The sequence below is a fragment of the Meles meles genome, chromosome 8 (genome assembly GCF_922984935.1).
Source record: "Meles meles chromosome 8, mMelMel3.1 paternal haplotype, whole genome shotgun sequence".
Classification (NCBI taxonomy): Eukaryota; Metazoa; Chordata; class Mammalia; order Carnivora; family Mustelidae; genus Meles; species Meles meles.
The window spans coordinates 46,119,112-46,142,879 of record NC_060073.1 but is presented as its reverse complement, the minus strand read 5'-3'; the positions used below and the strand labels follow the sequence as shown (position 1 = coordinate 46,142,879).

Genomic DNA, 23,768 nt, shown 5'->3' with positions numbered 1-23,768 from the left:
TGAGCTGTTGAGCAGGAGCCAGGCTGCGAGACGTGTGTGTGTGTGTGTGTGTGTGTGTGTGTGTGTGTGTGTGTGTGTAACACTGCAAAGATCACCACAGCCGAGCCCCTGGGTAGGTCTCGACCTCCTCCCTTCCCTAATCTTCCCAACCACACTGCAGGTAGCCAGCCTGCGGTTTCCTACCGGGAAGGGAAAGCCTAGGTGGCTACATTCGGGAACACTCACCCCACGGTAAAGAACTGCCTCATCTCCTGCCTCCGAGACCTCATCAGCTGCTTGTACTCCCCGATTCGGAGCTTTTTGCCATCAACAATGCAGGTGCGTTTCGGTCGAGGTTTGTATTTATAGTTCGGGTACTTCTCTAAGTGGATCTTGCTTAGCCGGGCCTGCTCTTCATAATAAGGTTGCTTCTCTTGGTTGGACATGGATTTCCAGCGAGACCCTAAACATAAAAATAGCCTTCAGTACCCAAGTGGTCAGGGCCCCATGTTGGTGGCGAGTACCGTATGCGCCTTCCCACGGCCTCGCTCGCCGGCGCTCTGTGTAGCCCCTGCCACCACACACCACGGAGCCTCCCAAGCAGTCTTTCATAGCTGCAAAAAGCAAAGGATAATTTCGCATGTGATACATTTATTACATTATTTCTGTCCATAACTTAAAGCTGGTGCTACAAAAGATGTATCATTTTAAAACACATCTCTGCTGCTTAAAGATCACCTCCCATGCCAAGGTCCTTCCCCCACTCTCTCTCTCTCTCTCTCTCTCAAGGGGTGAAAAACCTACACTTCCAACAGGGACTCTCAAGGCTGATGGGATTCTCAGAAAAAACTCTCCTGGTTCCAGAGATTCAAACATCTCCCACCCTTGTCCAAGCAGCTTCAGGGAGGCTACTCTGTGATGTCAGTAGATGCGGCTTTCCTTCCGTATATAAAAGCCCCCTGTGCACACCGTCTTCCCTGGCCCCGGGGTAATTAAAAAGCCTAAACCCTACCTAAGAAGTTCTAGCTTTCAAGCCGGAAGCTACAGTTGGAATTATATACACCATTTTCAAGTACTATAAACGTTCATTTAAACCTGTACCAGTGACAGCACAAAAATTTTTAATGTGGTTTATAGAGGAAGAAGGAAAAGTATTCACTTCTCTAATATTGTTTATAAAGAATTATCTAAACACTTGACGAAGAAGGGATGTGTTTTTTTACATGTATCAAATTGCATTTTTGTGTCTCGCTGGTGAATAAAGCGGTAACAGCTGTGCTGACTGGATGTTAGCTATTCTTCAGTGGAGATTTTTCATACATAAACAAATGGAAAGTTGTGCAAATATTCTCTGTAGCCAGCAATATCCTGGTCTGCTTTAATAGCACATCCATCCCTGTTCTTTTCTGATTGTTGTGCAAAAGTTGTGTAGACAGTCTATGCAGATCGGCTTCTCTGGGTTCTGCTGACTCCTGGTAGCTTAAAGCTCCGTTTAACAGCGGATTCTCGGTGCTCTTGAAATACTTGTGCTTTAAAGTGTATATTTTCATGAATACACTTACTATATTCTTAATAAGATTTTTCACAGACGCACACCAATAATATAGATTCCCCACAGCTGCCAAAATGGAAATAGAGAGGTTCTGTGCCCATCTGAGAGTCTACTCATGCTGCTATTAAAATGGCCCAAAAAAGGGGGAAAAAAGAGAAAATTTCAAAGTTAAGTATCAAACTTCAAGGACAGAGGAACACTGATTTTCTTTTAAATGTCTATTAACTAGAATAAAAATTTAATATATCCACGAGGAGCTTTTGGTTTGAAAGGTACTTAAGTTGAAAAGGAATAACACTATCCCAGAGCATATCTCAGAATCTCTAAAAATAACACCCCGTTTAATTGGAATGACATTTAGTATCCATCTTGAAATTCAAAAATCAAAAGGGAACAACTTATTTTTTTTAACATTTCACCACCATTTGATCTTATGTATGTTTTAAATTTTCTTAGAGGTTACTGCTTCCCCATGTCTCAGAATCAAGTTAAATTATTTATACAGTGACAAAACATGTGTATTTGTGTATGTCCAGATCACCGATATTTACTAAGGTTAAATATTTATTGCTTTTGAACAAAACATTTAAAAAACGAAAACCACAGTTTAAGTCTCTAATGTTTTTCAGCTTTTTAAATGGCTTCTTTTGAGATTTTGTCACATCGTGACAGCTTAAATAGAACAGTGCCTTCTGTGTTTTTTCTTTTTAAAGAGGAAACATGTTGACGGTAATGCTACATGTTGAATAAAATATGTTCAATATGTTGAACACAAGAATTCCAAACTGTATCATCTGCACCAGGCAAACTTTACGCTCAGAGAATGAGTCTTTGGTTTAATCCCGAGAAGCAGGAGAATCACTCTGGCAACTGACCACAAAATGGGCCTCTGCCCTGTGGTCTGTGTGTTCAAGTCTCTGCTCTAAAATCTGAACTAGTCATATCTTATTAAAGTAAATGCAGTTTCATTCTACGAGTTTTAAAGTTATTCGAGGCCCTATTCAACACTGCAGGAGTTGCACACGATTTGGGGGCTCACCCCAGTTCCTGGTGAGAACCCAAGAACACTGAAAACTGTAGGATCTGTGCACCTTTCTGAGGTTTCATAGCAATTCAGGGATTGAAGAAGGCCGAATAAGAGAAGGAGATCAAGCTTGTCTCCACAGTTCCTGTTTAGCGGTGACCTCTCTGAGTTGCCAAATTCACAGTATATAACAGACTGTAAATAATTTTGTCTCTACAGTAAGTTTTTAGTCAGTCCTTCCCCAGCACCTGGGGACGTGTAACCCTTAAACCTAAATGCCAGACTGCGGGATGGGGGACACAGAGGTCATGACCAAGACTCCCGAGGCAGCCCGCTGAGCTACATCCAACATCTGCAAACCACAGTCTCCCTCAGGGCTCAGGGGATACCCCTGTTTACCACTCTCGGGGCTCAGGGGAAGGCACGTAGAAGGTCAGCAACAGAGGCTGCACTCACCTAAGATTTTGCTAATGTTGGAGTTATGCATGTCGGGGAAGGCCTGAAGGATTTTCCTCCTCTCATCCTTCGCCCAAACCATGAAAGCATTCATTGGTCGCTTGATGTGTGGCTCGCTGCTGGCCCTGCTGCGGGCATCCCTGTAGACTCGTGCTTCAGCCACAGTGGCGCCTCCTGTTGGCCAACAATAATACTGCTGTAGTTTAGCTGCAGAGCCATTCATTGCTTTGCTTCCTGTAATGTCAGGGCAGGAAGAACAAGACAGGTGCAAAGCATTATTATATGAGTAACCAACACAACTTGTGCCTGCTTCGGCCAGTTTCCCTGGGCCCTTCTCTTCTCTTTAAGTGACCTCTTGGGAGAAGATGGTTTCAAATGACGATTCTACAGGCCCTTCTGACAGAGGCCTCAAAGACACACAGGGAAGAATTAATTCTGCATGTTTTTATACACCTTGTACATTCTTACTACAGTCAGTTGCAGAGGGATGATTTGGCAATGGCTGGAATTATTTTATGGTAACCTTTCCTGCTTTGATTCCTCCCTTCAAAAGCAGGCTCCCACCTATCATTTTAGCCTCATTTGCCAAAAACTGCAGCACTTCAGACTATCTCTTTACCTCAAATAGAATTCTTTCATGCAGTACTACGCCTTGTCCCTTGCTCCTCTCAGTGCCTGGAAGCCCCTTCTCATTCTTCATGAAATCCCAACAAGTCCCACTCATCCTTCAAGGCCTATTCCAAATGTGGTGTGTTTCACGAATTAATTCAATACAAAATATTAATTGAGCAATTACTTTGAGTTAGGCATTATGCCAGGGCTTAGGGATGCAAAGGCAAATAAAACAGACTCTGCTTTTAGGGAGCACACAGAACAGAGGGGCTACAGACCCCAAGCAATTATCACAGAGTGTACGATCAGTGCTACGATATTGAAGTGAACAGGGTGCCAAGAGGGCATCAGACAAGAGAGTCAGCTAAAGCCTCTTAGGAGAGGTGATGTCTAAGCTGTATTGTGGAGGATGAATAAAGATCAGCACGTGAATAGAGGAGGGCTGTAAAGACATATGGGAAGGGTAATTCAGGCCATAGGAACAGCATTTGCAATGATGTTCCCCGGGCTACATTCATTCCTCTTTCTTTTATGCTATATGCTCCAAAGTAATTACTTGTTTATGGGACTATCTCTCTCTGATCTTTCCACTCCATCCCCAGGAATATGAAACCCCTAAAGTTGGTGTTTATGTTGTACTCATTCTTGTATCCCCAGGATTTCCCACATAATAGATATTCAATAAATATTTATTAAGTAAAAGATTGGTTTTCAACTTCTATGCAAACTAGTAGACTAAAAGGCATTTATTTCAAGGGTCCTGATATGTTTTTCTGCTGTTTAAGAGTCGTTCTTAAATGTTCCCCTATGAAACTATACCTAAATCTCTGACATTTTATCATTTCCAAAGAGGTGACTCCGGCTAGTAACATACTAGATTGAAATCCTTTTGAGAATACGGCAAGAATTGGCTCTCGTTCACTGCTGTATCCCTATGTTCTAGTAAAGCACTTGGCATATAGAGTCTTAATTATAAACTATGTTAAATTAGTGAATGATGGGACAGATGAATGAATAAATGACATATTTTCATGAACCCTACTAGCGTGACACACGGAAGTATGCTTTACAATGTGGCATCTACTAAATATCCCCCCCGATAGATTGAGAAACTTCTATAGCTAAACGTAAAGTGGTTGGACTGATGGCCTCAGCCAGGATTTCTGCTGCATAAACAGGAAAGCCTACTCCCAAAAGTTTAGAAGCAAAATATACATTAAAACCAACATTTCCACTTTCTGGAAAAAGTAAAGCCTTTCAGCTCAGTGGAGTGATTATACAGGAACAACATGACCCAATCAATCTCTGGCCCTTCTACTCTATTTCTAGATACCTTGATTAAGTAGAAATTTGTTTGTGTCAGAGCTAGTAATAAATTAGAACATTAAAGTGCACTATTATTTGACAAATATGATCATCATTTATAGCAAACAAAAGACAGGATAAAAGGGCCCCACCGGCTAATATTATCAATTCTTTTCTAAACATGAAAGAGGGCAGAGGGGCCACTATTTGAAGACCATGCAAAAATAATATATTTTCTAAACATCCCTTCTTTTAGGCCTACCAGACAGAATGATCCCTTACATGAAAAGTCTCAGACCCCGAGATGCATAACTAATCTGCTACCTTTTTGCCACCATACCCACAGTACATTAATTTCATTTAAAATGCACTGACCATACAGGATAAATTGATTTCACTTTATATGGGTTTGACAGCCATGTTTATTGTGCAGTGAAATGTAGTGTAGCTTCCAGCTGACAATATCCATCAACACAGGGCAATATGCTGACTGCTGGGCCAGATGAAGGCATACATTACTCTGGAAGTGAAACACTCATTCAGATACGACAGTGTCTTCTCCTGAGGATCACCACGGTAATTTATGATGCCCTCAGTGCCATTACTTTACAACTGACATGGATTCAGCAATTTATATACTTGCATGCATACACATAAAAGGAGACAGGCTTGTAGAGAATGTCAGAGGCAAAAACATTTCAATATTATTCTAAGTTAACTACTATGCCACAGGTGATTAACATTTGAGATCTGCTTTTACTGTCCTAGCTTTCTCTCCATCTCCAGCAAAACCAAATAGTCGGCTTCTATTTATTTATTCATTTAAAAGACGTATTTCATTGTGATGCGAAGTTTTACTCTTCTATGGACTAATAGAAATCATGGTGGATTTTTAGACCCTAATTTTAGACCCTGATTCTCCCAGACATGTCTTACATAGGTTCTATCTCTCTCTCTCATTCATACCTCAGTCTTAACACATCCTTCCTACTCTCTTCTATCCTACTAAATTCTACCCTTTGCCAAGGGATGGACAGACTCAGGTCTCACCCCACCAAGTACCCTATATTGGCCTTGCCCCTTTCTCCCATAGTACATATGGTCTATGCGACACTGACAGTGAATTCATTACATAGAAGATACCTACGACTCACGACAAATGTTCCCATAAATTTAGAAATTAAAGCACAATACAAAGTATAAAAATGTGAATTAGGAAATGGAAAATAGAAACACTCCAAGTGCATTTTTTTTTTTTTGCCTCCTCTCCTCTCTTCCAAAGAAAGTCAAGTGGAAAATGAATGGGGACATCCTGACCTAAACTAGGACTGTTATATCAGTAAACCAACAGTTGAAGAGAGACTTATCCAGGGAGGTCAAGGTTTGAAACCACTTCTAAACCAGATCTGATAGTTGATCAGAGTCAGAATTTTAAGGACATATTGAAGGCACAAAACCAAAAGAATATTTAGAAAGTATTCCTTAGCTTCCCTAAACTTCGCTTCATGAAACAAAATGGTTAAGGAATTATTGTTGCAGCAGTAGAAATACGTATGACTGGATAGGTGTGTATAAATTCAGAAGTTTTAAAATGATTGCATATTATGTAAGCCTTTTTAAACACATAGGAAAATTCTATAGAATAACACAGAATTATTTTCAAAAGGTGTGCTATTAGTCTGAATAGTTGAAGCCTAAAATCCACCTTCTGTTATAATTAAAAATCTACATCTCTAGTGTGACTTCATCCTGCTTCATTCATTTTTAAAAATAACACCAAGTTAAAAAAAAATTATTCTAAAATAGCCAATGCTCTGTGTCAGAATCCAGAGTTGTCCTAGGGAATGTCTCCCAATTCTATGAAGCAACCTCTTTTACTTTTAAGAGCAGAGGACTCATCTGTGAGTTCATTATTCACAATATAGTTCCTCACAGAAAGCAATTTGAAGAAGCCTAGACCCAAAGCTTTGTACCTAAAAACTACTGCTTTCAGACTGACCTAAGTGTCTTTCGTTACAAGCGGTAGTAATCCTAAATGACAGTTACTGGAAGGCCAGGAGGTCAACACCGCCACACTAGGCACCATGGCAAAGCAGTGCTCCCTGCACTCCAGGAATTCCTGCTCCCTTCAGCTTTGCCAGGGGGCTTGGTTTGATTAACTCATACTTTGTCTCCCATATCATAGTCTGGGTAAAGGCAAACTTTCAGTTAGACAAAGAAAGATAGTCCATGGGGAGAAAATAGAAATTGCCAAGGCAAAGACTTCCTTAGAAATCTGTGATTTAAATGATTTAAAGAGAAGACAGAAAGTTGAGTTTTTCCAGGTGGGTTGGAAAGAAGGCCAGTGTAACCATCATAGACTATGGCAATGATCCTGAACTAATCCTAGAGAGGCCCCCTTCCTGGGTAAATTCCAAGAGTTATGTGAGTGAATGAGTAAGAGTTTGGTATGTGTATATATATAAAGTTCTCCCTAAGGAAGAACTTTGGCTAATTTTATAATGTGCCTAGTAATCACTTATTTATGCACTAATTCAGCAAACACTTCTGACACATTTCAGATAGACCCAAACTTGTGATTGGGTATACAAAGAATGATAACACATGTGCTTTTTTTTTTTTTTTTTTAAGAGGGATTTGGTCTAGTAAGGGAAAAGGACTCATAAATAGAAAATTACAAAACAGTGTAAGTGCCCACAAAGGTAATTTTAAAATACTATGAAATCAGAGAAGAGAAGCTATTGATGTTGTTGGAATGAACAGAGATGACATGACTATCAGGGAAACTTCAGAGATGGAGTGGTACTTGAGCAGCATCTTAAAGGAAGAAGAAAAATTTACTGGCAGGTATGAATTTTAAAGTATTCTAGGCTGGAGAATTAGTGTGAAAAAAGGTACAGAGTTATAACAGAAGATTGATAGGATTTTTAGGGTATAAAAAGAAGCTGGCTATGCTTGGGCTTATAGAAGAAAATAGAGGAGTTCTAAGAGATGAAATTAGAAATGTAAGTAGGGAACAGATTGCTAAGTACCTTGAATGCCAAGCCAAGAAGTCTTTAAAGTTTTTAAGCAGGTTAGTGACTTGAACAAATATATTCAAAGAAGACATCAACATGGAAACTAAATGAGAAATTCTCTCTGACTGGTCTCAATGATTACTAATGAACTGATAATAAATCTATTATTTATAATCTACAATGTACAATATATAGTAAAGAACTACAACTTGTGGGTGGCTCAGTCAGTTAAGTGTCTGCGTTCAGCTCAGGTCATGATCTCAGGGTCCTGGGATGAAGCCCCACATCGGACTCTCTGTTCAACGGGGAGCCTGTTTCCCCCTCTCTCTCTGCCTGTCTCTCTGCCTCTTGTGTTCTCTCTCTTTTGGTCAAATAAATAAATAAAATCTTGAAAAAAAAAAGAACTACAAGTTGTGCAAACAACCACTAAAATAAGACCTAGAGATAACAACAACAAAACAAAACAGAACAAACAAATAAAACCTCAATAGAAAGAGAAATTGTTATGGCTCACATAGTGTAATTAGCAAACAAGAGCTTTAAAGTAACCATTATAAACATGTTTGAAAACTTAAAAGAAAAGATTGTCATAATGAATACATAGACATATTGGGGAAAATCAGAGAAATGAAATTAGAAAGAGAAATGGAAATTCTGGAACTGAAAAGTATATTTGAGATGAAAATACACTGATTGGAATTCTCAGAAGTTTGGAGTGCAGATAAAGGGCCAGTGAACTTGAAAATACATCAAAAGAAACTATCCAGTCTCAAAAACAAAGAAAATTTAAAAAAAAATTAAAAACATAAACAGAGACTGAGAAATATGTAAAATACTATTAAGTATCCTAAAATATGTGTAATTGAAGTTCCAAAAAGAAAAGAGAGAATCATGACTAAAAAATATTTGAAGTAACACTGGTTGAAAATTACTGGAACTTGGTGAGAATGATCATCTTACAGGTTCAGGACATTCAAATAAATGCAGGCAGAATAAACTCAAAGAAAACCATACCTGGACACTAGCCAAACTACAGACTACCAAAGACAAAAGGAAAGTTCCAGAGAAACAGGATATATTACATACAAGGTAACAATAATATAAATGATCGCTGATTATTCATAAGAAACAATGAAGGCTAGAAGACTATAGAACATCTTTAGAATGCTGAAATTAAATGAGTCAGTTCAAAGATTTACCTGGTGAGTATATGCTCTATAAACAAATATAAAAATACATTTTCAGAAAAATGAAAGCTGAAAAAATGCATTATGTGCAGACCATGCCAAAAGAGATACTCAAGGAAATTATTCAAGATGAAGAGAAAGAACATCTGACAGAAACTTAGACATATAGGAAAAAAGGAAGCGCATCAACAATGATAAATATGTGACTTTAAAAAAACAACTTTTTCTTCTTTGTATTTCATCAATAAACAGCTGATTTTTTAATGTTTTTAAAAGACAAGTGACTACTTAATATAAAATATAACACTAGTGTGGGATTTATAACACATGAAGGGGTAAAATATGTGAGAACAATGGCACATTAGCACAAAGGATAAGGGTAGTAAATGGAATTAAGTTGATAAAGGTTGCTTTATTTTGTGAAATGTGGCATAATTTGAACTATAAGAAGACTAAAAAAAAGACTCAATTAAGGATTTATAGTAAATCACTAGAAACAACAACTAAACAAAATACAAAGAGGTATAGCTAAAATACCAATAAAGTAATTCACATGGAAGACTAAGAGAGGATTCAAAAGAGGACAGTAAAAAGATCAGTGGTTGCCATGTGTCGGAGAAGAAGGGATGACAAGACAGGACGCAGAGGATTTTTAGGGCAGTAAAAATACTCTGCATGATAGCATAATGATGGATATATGTTACTTTACATTTGTACAAAACCATAGAATGTACAATACCCAGAGCAAACACTAAGATAAACTACAGATTTTGGGTCATTATGATATGTCAGAATAGGTCTACCCATTGAAAGTACCACTCTCGTGGGGTATATTGATAATAGGAAAGACTATGCATATCTGGGGAAAGGGAAATCCTTGTACCTTCCCCTCAATTTTACTGTGAACCTTGCACTGCTCTAAAGAAATAAAACCTTAATACTAATAGGATTCAATTAACTCAAAGGAAAGAAAGGAAAGACAGAAGGCCAAAAACTGAGGGAACAAACAGAAAACAAATAGCAAATTATAAGACTTAAGCCCATCAAAATCAATAATCATATTAAATATGAATACATTAACTAATCCAACCAAAATCGGTGATTTTCTGAATGGATAAAGAGTTGAAATCAATGAAATGCAAACCAGACACATTAAAGACAATTTATAAAGCCAAGGGTTAGTAATTTAAAGCTGAATAAAATTGATAAACCCCTAGTAAGACTGATCAACAGAGAGAAAACAAAAATACCAATATTTGGATTGAGAGAGGGGATTTTACTATAGATACTACTTGCATTAAAAGGATAATAAAGGATTATTATGAATAACTTAATTCCAATAGACTTGACAACTTAAAAAAATGAACAAGACACAAACTACTAAAATTCACTCAAGAATAAATAGAAAACCTAAATACTCTTATAGCTAATAAAGAAACTATATTTATAGCCAACAACCCTCTCATGAAGAAACCTCCAGTCCCAGTGGTTTCACTGGTAATTCTTTCCAACATTTAAGTAAAAAGTAAAATAATTCTATATAAATTAAGAAAGTAGACATAGAAGGAACATTCCCCAAATTTATTTTATGAAGTGACTTTATACCCTGACAAAGATTTGAACATAAATGCAAAAATTCTTAATAAAATATTAGCAAAGTAAAGCTAGCAATATGTAAAATAGATAATAAATCATGACTAAGTAGGATTTATCTCAGGAATGTAAGTAATATAACATCTGAAATCAGGCAATGTAATTCACTATATAACAAAACAGAGGGGAAAAACATGATCATCACAATAGATTCAGAAAATGGTTTTAACAAAATTCAATACCCACTCAAGTTAAAAACTCTTAGGAAACTAGTAATAGAAGAGAACTTCCTCAGTCTGGTTAAGGGCATTTAAGAAACACCTGTTGGACATCATACTTATTAGTGAACTACTGAATGCTTTCTCCTAAGAATGGAGAAGGCAGGGGATATCTACTCTCACCATTGCTTATCAACACTCCTCTGCAGGTAGGGAACTAAAAAGCATACAGATTGGAAAAGAATAAGTAATGTCATTTGTATTCACAGATAACTGTTTACAAAGAAAATCCAAAGGAATCTGCAAAATAATTACTAAAACTAGTGAGTTTAGCAATATTGCAATATATAATACAAAAATACAGAAATCAACTGTATTCTTGTATACTAGCAGCAAATAACTAGAAAATATTTTTTTTTTAAGTTTACATTCATAATAGCATCAGAAAACAAAATACTTGGGAATAAATTGACCCCCAGAACTGTGCAAGACCTCTGCACTAACAATACACTTGTCAGTTAACTTAAAGAAGACCTAAATAAATAGAGGAATACACCATGTTCATAGGCCAGAAGAGTCCATATTGTTAAGATGTTAATTCTTTCCAAATCCACTTATATATAAACCCAATCCCAATCAAAAAGTCTCTAAAAGATAATTTTCAATAAATTAGCATGTTGATTTTAAAATTTATATAAAAATAAAGCAGTAAGAACAGCCAAAACAAACTAGAAAAAGTTGGAGTATTCAAAGTACTTGATTTCAAGACTTAGAGTAAAAATGTGACATTTTTAAAAACTAGAGTAAAAAAGACAGCATTGTATTGGTATAAGCATAGACAAATACACCACTAGAACAGAATTTGAGAGTCCAGAATTAAAACCTCACATTTTTGGCCAATTTTCAATAAAGCCTTTAGCTGTTGAAATGGGAAGTGGTAGTCTTTTCAACAAATAATGCTAAAACAAGGGAATAAATATGTAGAAAAAAATAAACCTTGACCTCTTATCACATACTACCCCCACAATTAATTTGAGATGAATCATAACAAAACCAGAAGCAAAAACTCAATGAATACATAAGGAACATTTTAGTGACCTTGGAGTAAGCAAAGATTCTTAGAGATAGCCTGTAAAGTACTAACTATACAAGAAAAACGGTAAGTTGAACTTTATCAAATTAAGACTGCTCCTCAAAAGTTGTTGTTAAAGAAAATGAAATGTCAAAGCACAGACTGAGAAGAAATATTCATAATACACATATCTGACAAGAAGCTGTATCAAGTACATATGAAGAACTTCTACAGAAAAACAATCTAATTTAAAAATGGGCAAAAGACATGAACACCTCACAAAATAGAGGATGAACCTGGTGTATTCCTCTATTTATTTAGGTCTTCTTTAATTTAACTTACAAATGTATTGTTTTTAGTGCAGAGGTCTTACATAGTATTTTGGTTCAATTTATTCCCAAGTGTTTTATTTTCTGATGCTATTAAGAATGTAATATATACATATATATGGTTATGGTCAATGAGCACATGAAAAGGTATTACATATCATTAGTCATCAGGAAAGTAGAAATTAAAACCACAATAGATACCACTTCCTACCCACTAGAATGGCTTATAACAGTACACATTGGCAAGAATATGGAGCAACTGGAACTCTAATGTATTGGTGGTGAAAGTGTAAAATGGTGTAACCATTTTGGGAAACAGTTTGGCAGTTTCTTAAAAAGTAAAATATATACTTACCAACGACTCAGCATTTCCACTCTTAGGTACTTACCCAAAACAAATAAAAACTTTGTCCAGAAATAGATTTATGTAAGAATATCATAGCAGTTTTACTCATCATAACCAAAACTGAAAATAACTGGAGAATGGACAAATTGTGGTATAGCAATACAATGGGATACTGTTCAAAGTAAAATTGTTTTAACTCTTAGTCGAAACAAACAAACAAAAAAAGCAAAAACAAAAGAACCAAAATAAAATAGAAACCCAAACAAAAGGGATCTTTTCTTGAAAGGTTTTTTTCTCTGTGGACCTGAGTGTATGGCATATTCAGGCCATCATGAACACAAAAAGTTGGTCTCATTTACAAAATAAATAAATAAATAAAATGAAAATTAAAAAATACATATTAAGAAGGGCAAAAAAGCTTCTTAATAAAAAGAGACATAAATATATACCATTGGATTGTTTGGCAATCATAGTATTTTAGGCTACTTTAGTCTATCAATAGAATAGTTGATTTTCTCCTGTGGGATTCTGGAAAGAGTTACATGATACGGTTAATAGTCCCTTATTTGGGTTAGTAGAAATAATGATAATGAGTGCATCAGAAACAAAAATATAGAAGATAAAGGAATTTTAGAAGGGGGCTTGAAAAATTAGGAAAGATGGAAGGTATTAATGTCACCATGTTTATCCCACCAAGTCTATCTTACTATTGTAGAAGCCTAATTCACTGTCCTGTAGGAATGGCTGCCAGCTGTGTCTCTATGATTATGGAAGTTCTGCAAACTTCTCATTACCACTTACTGCCAGAAAGTGAACTTATAAGGCTGCTTAAAATTCAAATTTGATTTCTTCTTTAAAAAACAGAACAAAATAAAACACAAAACAATTGGACTATCCTAGTGGTTTACATGGCCAGAAAATACATCCCATGGCTGAGCAAGAATCTTAATCATTAGAGAAGTGATGAGTTCATCTTCTAAGAAGGGATGACTATGGTTTTGCTCTCTAGGTCTTTTATACAAGATTAGCTAGATAAGTTAGCAAAGAATTACTTTCTTTGATCCTATTAAAAACAAATACCTTCCTTACTTCAGCTATGGAACTTTATAGCAAGAAATTCACTGAATAAACTAAGATAGATAGATATATAGATAGATATTGTATACACATAAAGAAAAACTTCCATTGAGTATTTTGGAAACAGGTGTATCACAGACTAGGCTGGAGGTCAGTTTCCAGGACAGGCTTCCCATGCGTGCTAAGTAATTTTACATGCAATAATATTTACAAAGTGCTTTCAGTCAATGCATTATCTGAATCCTCTTTACAATCCTTTGAAATCAGTAAGGGGGTAGATATATTTGCCCCACTTTATAGAGGAGAAAATCAAGGCTCAACGAGGTTGCGTTAGTTTCCCCTGGAATAACCAGATGCCGGTATGCTGCTCATAAGGGGCAGAGCCGGATCTAGAACTTGGGTCTTCCGACTTGCAGTATAGTTCATTTCCCCTTACACCAAAACTACCCCAATCACAGTCTGGTGATCTGAAATACCTGAATTTTAAAGCCCACCATTCCTGGGCTGGAACATTACCCACCCCCCATAAGGATGCCATTTCTCTGCCACAGCTAAGCAAACATTAGGGGAGCCCATTACCAGTTATGAAGTTCATGCCATTGTCTAATTGATCTCTGAAATACGGCCCCACCAAAGAGGCCAGAGCATGCAAAGAAAGCATGAAGGACTGAAGTTATAGCAGGAATTAAAATGATGCTAAATTAATGCATTCCCGAGCTGCAGGATTATGAGCAAGTGTTATCGTGGGTAAGGCTTCTGTTCTTTTTTCCTATTGGAAACTCCATTCTCTTTAAAAGATCAACAAGAAGAACCAAAAGGGAATTCCCTAAGGTCAGCTCTGAGGAAACATAAACCTCTAATTCAATAACTCTGCTACTGCTCTGAAAAAAGGCTTTATTATTGCAACATCCATATGGAGCCAATTGGACATTAATGACTAATCAATCCCTCCCCTTTCTATTCTACTTAAAGTGTCACAAACCATGTTTAGATTAGCCCATTTCCTGCTCAGGATTGCTCAAGATGTCTTTTGTTCTTTCAGGCCCAGCCTGATGGAGGCAGCTTAAACAAACACACGACCAGAGTGGCTCAGGAGTTATAAAGTGCCATATGTGAATGAACAAAGGGGCTATACTAAAGCCTTTTGTGGTATTTGTTAATGTTTTTCATCTGAGCTTAAAAAGGCTTAATGACTTTGTGGTGAGCTGATGCATGTGGCTCGTGGCTTTGCAAAATGAAGGAAATTCTAACCAGTGATATACCAGTCTGTAGTTTCAAGATTCTTTTGCTTTCAGTTTTGGTGCCCATGTTTACTTTTTTTTTTTTTTTTTAATTCTCAAGTTATATTTGCTTTACACAGATAGCTAAACAGAGACCTTATCTTGTTTCAACTATAGGATCCAAGGGCGACTGGGATAACTTCTGTGGTTCTTTATTTTAATGACCTGAAAGTAGCAGAGAACATCAAATACTCTACTTATTATCTATTTGCTATTTGTATGCACAGGAGGAAATCTTACAAGCTGTTGAACCCAGGCAAAAAGACATCACTTAAGTTTGAACCAGAGACCACTGTGGATGAAGTAAGACAATAATAGGTTCTGGCTTCCTAAGGTTTCAGGAGAACCAGGCTCGGATTCAAGTAGATTCCCTTGGAGAATACAGAGGCTGGTAAAAAGCTGGGAGGCTAAATAATTCATGTTGCTCAGCAGCTTCTGGCTTCATCCAACTCAATACACTACCATAGATTCTACATGAGATTAAGGAGCACAAACCAGGATGAAGTGAAACTCAGAATTAGCTAACAAAGATACTACTAAATCCATCCACCTGTTTCCATCCTTGTCCCTCATCGATCGCCTTGGCCTCACTGTCTCTGCTGGACTATTATAAATACTAGCCATCTAACTGATGGGATTAGACACAGATGGGAGGACACAAAGCTGTGTCCTCCATCCCCACTTCATACCTTTCCTAATTTTACCCAGCGTGACCCATCACAAATGCAATTCTGACCAGTCTTCTCCTAATATTTAAAAGTCTTCAATGGTTCCCTAATGACCAAAAGATGAAGTCTTTAGTCAGGCTCCCCATGACCTGGTCCTTTCCCTAGATCTCTAGTTCTACCCCTGCCTTCTCTACTTCAAAATGTTTTCCTTTATCATACTGAACTACTTATCATTCTCCAGATAGCCCATTGTTTCATACTAAGAATTCATGCTTTCCCTTTTCCTAGGATTTCCTGTCCATCTTGCAATCACTTATTCTTTGACTCATGTCAGGGCTGATGGTTTCCATGAAGCCTTGCCTGGTTTGTCAGTTTGGACTAAGTCTGGCAGGCTCCCATGGCCTCCTTTGTATCCCTTTATCTTAACATTTATCATGTTTTGTCCAAATTACCAGTTGTATATGCTCACCTTCTTCCCAAGACTGTGCAACACAAAAGGGTAAGGGATGACTGTGTTTTGTTCACAACTGCTTCCCCAAGGTATTCTACACAAGTGGGCATAAGGGAAATAAATACTCAGAGGCAGAGAGCAGTGGACATCTCCAATAGTGAACATTCTAGAGTGAGACTCAAATATCTACATGTTGCTTTAGAACCTGGGAATTTCTGAAATTAGATTTTGAATAAATCCCATTTTATCATATCCTACTAAACACCTTGCCTTCCTTGAGCACCCTGCAAAATAATAAGGCTTTGAAGGGAAAAGACACCCTTCAGTGTTTGGGATCCAGAGAACATTGGTTCTAATCTGGCTTTTTTTTATTGACTTGCCACACCACATAATTCTGAAATCTTAGCTTCCCCACTTCCTGGGAAATCTTGAAAGGATGGCAGGCAAGTCTGAGCTTTTTGGAAATCTTAAATCAGGAAGGTGTTCTAGTGTTGTAGCGTGCGTGTAAATATGTACAACTGAAGCATGTATTCAAACAGAGAGCAGGGTCATCAGAAACAGATAAAATACGCTCATAGAATAGGAGCATGTTAACATGAGAGGGATATTAAAGATCATCTAATTCACATTCCTTATTCCACATGAGGAAACTGAGGTTTAGAAAGGTGAATCTGACCAAGTCTCATGGTTAGTAAGTGATTTTGCCACTTATGTATGTGGCAACTATGTATGTATATATATATACATGTATATATGTAACTATACCCTAAGTTTCATGTTAGCCATCAGAATTAATTTCTAAAATGGTCAGTTGAATTGTTTCAGTTGCATCTGGACTTGGCTTTTAAGACTCAATAAAACTCATTTAATTGGTTTCTCTTCTCTATTTGTTTCAGGGAATTTGCCTTTTATTAGAATGAGAGATGCAGATCATGGGTGCAGTAGAAACTAAATGTTTTTATTAGGTTACAGTATGAAAATAGTAATAGAAGGATTTGGGGCAGTCAACTCATTTCCAAGATCCACCAGAAACTTCTTCACCCCAAGAATCTGGTGAAAGTATTGAAAGGTACCTAATACTTGAACAGTTTGAAAGATTTTTTAAAAACTTTCAGAAGTTTCTGTTTCTCATTTTTTTCCTGCTTTTGTAATGAAAACCAACAGGAAAAAGCTACTCCAACAAATGCAAGCAACTCAATTAGCTCATCTTAGAGAAAAAGGAGAGTCAGTGCGGGTCAGACACTGTATAGTTAGACAGATCTGAGTTTTATCTGTACATTTGACCTTTCCTAACTTGGGAAAATTATTTCTCTTCTCTAAACGGTAAACTCATCTCCTGACAAAAGAGAGCTATTCATTTTTACCTGGCAGGATCCTTGTGAAGATTAAACAGGAATGTAAATTTCTTAGCTCATCTACTAGAACTCAGGGACCACTCACTAAGCAGTAGTTGCCGTTAGAAATAGCAGCAGTAGTATCAGCAAGACAAGTCGTAGAATGTCTAGTCCAGTACTTAGGACGTATCAGGGGCTTAACTCCTAACTATTCCATTTCCAGTCTTTCCCCATACCTGGTGATGTTTCCTGTACTGCACAGGCCTGTTCCTCAGAGTAGTTATAAAATGAACCCACACGTTAGCTGGAGAGTACAATTTACTACTTCATGGAGCTCCTTTTCTGCCCCAAATCTAAAAATATTCAAAAGGGTCTCTATGATGGAGAGCTAAAATGTATCATATATGCACAGGATCCAACCCCAAAAGACCATCTCATATCCCCCAGTTCCCACATGTGGAAACTGTAACCAGACTATGCTGCTCAGTCCTGGCCAGAAAAAAAAGGAAGGGATCATTATCTTGCAAATTTATGGATCAGCTTTTCATAAAAGACTCTTTCAAAAATAACAAAGGATTAGGATTATTGACTACTGAGACTGTAATAAATGAAGGGCAAGGTAGTTTCAGGGACATTTGACTGTTCTTTCTCCTCCACTAACGGTTCTGTAAGTCTGCAACATGGACTGATCATTCTCCCTTTCCATTTTGTCCTCACGTGGGACCAGACTTCCCTGCGAAACATGAGCTTATATTGAAGCAGCATGAAGTGATTTCTCTGCCATGAAAGTATATATAAACCAGTAAGCTGCAATTTGTATTTTTAGTGTAAATTTAAAATGGTTGAATATATTGCTTATGAAATTCTTCTCTCCGGGGCTAAGACTTGGGATATTAAGTTTTAGTTCAGAGTTAGTTTTTACAGCCTCCTCCTAAATGTAACAGTCTACAGTATAATGCAAACACCCATGGATTCTTACACACTCGCTTCCCTCTGGTACCAAGACCTAACATGGGGCATCATGTCTACGGGTAAGAGGTTACTGAACAAAAACAACTGAAAGAACCACTCTCCATTAATGAGAGGCAAAAGTACAGGAGAGATCAGTAAAACATCCGTCAGTCACCTCGGACAAGGTGAAATCACACTTAAATGAACAATATAGCCAGGAAGAAAAAAAGTATTTTTAATATGACTTGAATGAAAACCCTCCTGACTCCTACTCAGTCTCTGATAATGTTATAAGAAAGGATACTCATTGAATTGCACCCCCCCCAAAAGGCTACTAAACAGAACAGAGGAATAAAGAGACTAACAGATCTCCCAGACTAAACTAACTACTGCTTTTCCATTATTTTTAACCTCTATAATCTAAGTCAATCTAGAACAATTAAATGTTAATGCCTGTTCGGTGGCAAAGTCCAAACTTGAGCCCAGCATTCAAGGCCATCCCAATATGAAACCCGGATATTTCCATGACACGTTCAATTCCACAAATATTTACTGAGTACAAATATATGTGAGGCTTTTACTGGGCTTGGTGGGGAACGCAAGGGTCAGAAAGATGATGCTTCCCTTCTGGAACTTCTTTACACGTGTCTGTGTGCTTTACCACTCCTGCATCTGCCTGGATTATTCCCTAAATGGAAAGTTCTTCTGCTTCTCTCTGCTCATCCAAACCTAAGCTTATCTCCAGCTATATTTCTATCAGGCCTGCCACACAATTGCTGTCCAAAGGTACTGTAGCTTCCTTTTATAAACAGCATGTTTTTTTCTGGTTCCTTAATGATGGACCTGCACACATAACCCCCTCAGTTGCTTTGCTTTCTATGTGTTGCTGTTATCATCCCAACCACATTACTAGCTCTTGGAGAATACAGTGCAGTCCATCTTTACAAAAATCGTTCCTGCCATGCCCATAGGTGCTGTGCACATAAGAGATAATCAGTACATTGTAATGTGAACATGGGAGTAAAACTGAAGATTGGGAGCCCCTGATGTACAGACGGATCCTGATCGGAAAAGTTTGGCTATCGTCGTCAGCAATTCAGTCTACAGAGAACCATCGCTAGAGTACGAAATGGCAGGCAGTGGGCACAAGCGAACAGTCGTAGACAAGCCAAGTAAAGTGAGATCATGAATGTAAAAGAAGGAGATATTGAAAAATAAAAATATGTTAGTTAAAAAAAATGATTAAGTCAGTAACAAGAAAATGAGAGAGAGCTAGGTGGTTATCAACTTTCTGAAGTAAGTTAGAAGCACAGTTATCAGAACTTGAAAAAGAGGAAAGGACCAACTGGGGGAAGGGAGGGAGAAAGTTGATCTCAAATCCAGTCCTGACCTTAAGCAGAAAGAATTTAAAAAGCACTCCAAATTGGCCAGATGCTCTTCAAGTCCCACCAGGCTGAGGTTGGGCTGAATTCACTGGCCTGTAGGCAGCAAGTCAAACAGCCCTTGCTGCCAAGACAGGATGACTCTGGGACAGGTAACCCAGCCAGGGTCCATACCCCAAGAGCTACACAGTCCGTCCGAACATGGCAGACAGACCTCTATTAGCCCAGGTTTGCTCAGATGTGTTGGAACATGTGACGCAGACTGACGTGTTACTAATTTTGCAGTCCCACTGGGAGCATACGCAGGCTGCTCTTATCTCGGATCTAATTTTCATGGTAGATGTTAATCTTTTGTGGCCCAGTTTCTCAGTACTTCTGTGTGATTCAGTAATAGCACAGACAAGCATTTTTTCCCCGTAGGGTAGATGATATTCAGTCAGAAAATTAGCTAGGGGTGTGTGTGTGTTTGTGTGTACGTGCACACATGCACAGTGGTGATATGCATTGTCCCTGACACTTCTTTAGAGAAGAAGCCAGCCCAGTGAGAGATCAGCTCTTGGCCAGGGCTAGGTTCCTCCGTAAAGGGAGGCAAGCTCCTCGGGCTTCCTAGTTTAAGCAACTCTGAGAAGCAGGTTGAGCTCCCTTTATGGAGTATTAGGGGATGGAGTTATACAAGAATCTTGACATTTCACTCTCCTGCCCCATCAGGACAATCCATCACTTGGAGAGTTCAATGGAAATTGTTTTCCACCAACATTAAAAGTTATTTGGGAGCTTTTAAGACACAGCAAATATATATCTTTAAGAGAAGTTTATTTGCTTGTTTAAGAGAGCGGCACTTTATATATAGTGCTGATATAAACTGGTGCACAGGCTCCTCTAAAACTGTTTATATCCATAGTAAAATACATTTTTGTTATACTCATACAACAGAGTTAGTCCGGAGCCAAGGGCTTGGTGAACTCGGCTTATCTCCCAGCCCGTGGCTGTTACTCAGTCCTCATGGGCCTCCCTGGTTGCTAATCCTGGCTTCGGACCCCAGCCTGCTGGTTCCATAGAAACTGCTTTGCCTATCCCTTCCTCTAAGATCCCTGGAAACACCGTCTTAGGCTGACTCCATAGTCAGACCCATAAGCCCAAGGCACATCTCTGGTTAGTGCTCTCTTTGGATTTACCTCCGTCTTTTCTTTTAATATGTACAATTTCCCATCTTTTTATGCCTGATATATACTCTAGTATTTGGATTCCTTCTTGGGCAAAGACATCTCCTTATAGAGATAGTATATTTCTATACAATTTTATTCCTTTAAAAGATGGTGTGGCTCTTAATTGATACTTGTTACATTCTAGTTGACTTAAAGGTGAGTGATTTCAATTATATGGCAGTACAATAAGACAGTTAAAAAACTGTCAACTAGAAATCACCTGGACTAACATCTTCAGCTACAGATGCAAAAATTCACAGAAAGAAAGGGACTGGCCAAGGGTGGGGCAACTGGAATTTAAATCCCCTAGTCCTTGAGCAAATATCTGGAGGAATGTCACATGGAGAAACAGGAGTTTTATTTTTTTTGGAACCCAGAAGTCAGACTAGAACCAGTGACTAGAAGTCACAAGGAAGCAGAAACAAATTCTGGCCACTAAGAACAAAGAATTAATCATTAGAATCAGAATGAGCTTCTCAAGAAGCAGTCAGTTTTCTGTTAATAGACTAGGAGATGCATTTGAACAGAAGTGAGGTGACCACTCGTCAGGGATATAAGAAGGGATTTCTGGGCTGGAACTGTAAATTTGGTGATGTCTCTCCTTTATTCCAATTCTGGGAATCTAACTGTGGCAGTGCGATGCACTGTAGCGCAGTGGGCTTGAACGAATAATGGCTTTCACATCCCAAAGTATAAGGTGTTGTAGCCCTTAAACTCCACACCAGGTTACACTATAGCTTCCCTGTGCTGCCTTGAATAAGCCGTGTATCTTCACGACAATCTTCCCTTCCCATCAGGAAAAAGGATTCAGGGAGGGGAAAGGGAATGAAAGAAGCTCCACAGACTTTGGAGAGTGTGAATCCAAGGGTAAACAGAATTTTTATGAGAAAATAATATTAATGTTAGTAATAATGTTAATATTAAGTGGTGTATTTTTAAGGGGTAAAAAAGGAAAAGTTGTGGTCTCTCTTATTTGTCTATAACCAGAGAGCTTAAGTTGACAATAATAGAGCTAACCTGAGTTATAAAGTGTAGAAGCAATCAGAAGCTCACCCAAAAATAAAGCTTTCAGGAGGGTGAAGTCCGTGTTGGCTGGGATCCAATTTACAATTCAATACAAATCTATAAAACTCTTCTAAGCAAATCTGGGACTCTGAGAGCAACAGTTCAAAAAGGGACTGTTCTTGGTCCATGTATCTATTTCCAATCAAATCAATGCAAGTTTTTAATACATGGAGGACAGACAACACATCACCACAGTTTCAGCCCAGGGTCCAGAAGTCTGGCCAATGATAATCACTTTCAGAGCTCATATCCCACTATTCTCCGCATCAAAACGAGGTGCAGCCTCCCTCTGATCCTTGGGAATTAAAAGAAGTCTTAGGAAAATGTTTTCTTACCCCATATTCTACAAGACAGAGAAAAAAAATAAAATATTTCTTTAGAGATCTCAGGTGTGAGGGAGAAGAAACAGGATAGAAAGAATATGAAAAAGAAGCAAGCCACAACTGTTATTGCTGGGAGAAGAGAAGGGGAGGACCCATCCGTGAAAGGCAACTGGGAATTACTACCAGAGAGAATGTCTCTTTAATAAAAAGAAAAGTTCAAGGGACCTGAAAACTGGATGCAACAAGTGGCACAAATATCCTCTCAAAGGTACTGGTTTGCTCTTTCATTTCTCTGGGAAAAAACTAAGCGGAAGTGATTGTGCCCAGATCACTTTTCCTATAAGGAACACACACTCCATGTCCAGTCTTGGAATTGGAAGGGGCCTTAGAGGTAATGGAATCCAGAAACTCTCTTTTGAGAGATAAGGAGGCATTAGTCACTCCTTTGCCATCCTTTAGTAAAAGAGCCTTAATCCAAACCCTTCCCACTCTGGTTTGCAACCTTGAAATGAGGAGAGTTGGGGGAAGCATCACACTCTTGCGGGGGATGACAAGGAGAGGGGAAATGCCATGTGAGGAGTCCATACAGCTGTTCATCATTCTTAATACATGGTGACAGATGACTAATCGAGTCCTCTCGTCCTTCCATGTCCCACATAGGGGCTAACACATTTTGGGTGCTCAGTACACAGTAAGCCTTCAACTGCTTCAAAGTATAACAAGACCTTACACATGTTTCCCAAGCCCCCAGCACCAATGAATTTGTAGTTTTATAAATATCATGGTGAACAAGAAATGCTGTCTTGTCATATTCAAGCCAAATAACAGCTGGACTTTAAAAATAAAATTTTGAAGGCATTTGCCTTTTATATTTTTAATTTCTGTTTTCCTGGCTTATGGTTTTGTCATTTGATTTTGATGAGTGTTTAATACACATGCACAGCTGCCTCTTTGGGTGACCTTTCCCTTGCTGCCTCCATGCTCAGAGCTGCGAAGCAGGTCCGCAAGTTGCTTACTAAGTGATATTGGCATTTTCACGACTGGCAGATATTTTCCTGGGAAGCCCAGCTGGAATGGGCCCTCATCTCCTAAGCTGACGTACTTCAGTGTCTTCAGAAGCCTCACAGGAGGACGGGGTGCAAGTGGGAGGACAGCACAGCCCTTTAAGATGACTGTAGTGCCTTATTCACAATAGCTAAGACATGGAGACAACCTAAGTGTACATTGATGGATGAGTGTGTGTGTGTGTGTACAATCACATTTTTTTAACTCTCTCTGTACATACCCACACACACACACACACACACACACACACACACACACCTCTTGAAGGAGTTTCGTA

General features: G+C 38.2%; 1 protein-coding gene across 9 annotated transcripts in view; it reads right to left on the bottom strand.

The window, feature by feature from the left end:
• SOX6 (SRY-box transcription factor 6) overlaps positions 1–23,768 on the bottom strand; it is a 645,777-nt gene that overhangs the window by 18,046 nt on the left and 603,963 nt on the right. For all 9 annotated transcript variants that reach the window (XM_046016041.1, XM_046016039.1, XM_046016042.1 and 6 more), the window contains 2 exons: positions 3,012–3,245; positions 226–442 (listed from right to left, as the gene is read on the bottom strand). In XM_046016041.1, the coding sequence (XP_045871997.1) occupies positions 226–442; positions 3,012–3,245 (451 nt within the window). The remainder of the gene's footprint in view (positions 1–225; positions 443–3,011; positions 3,246–23,768) is intronic.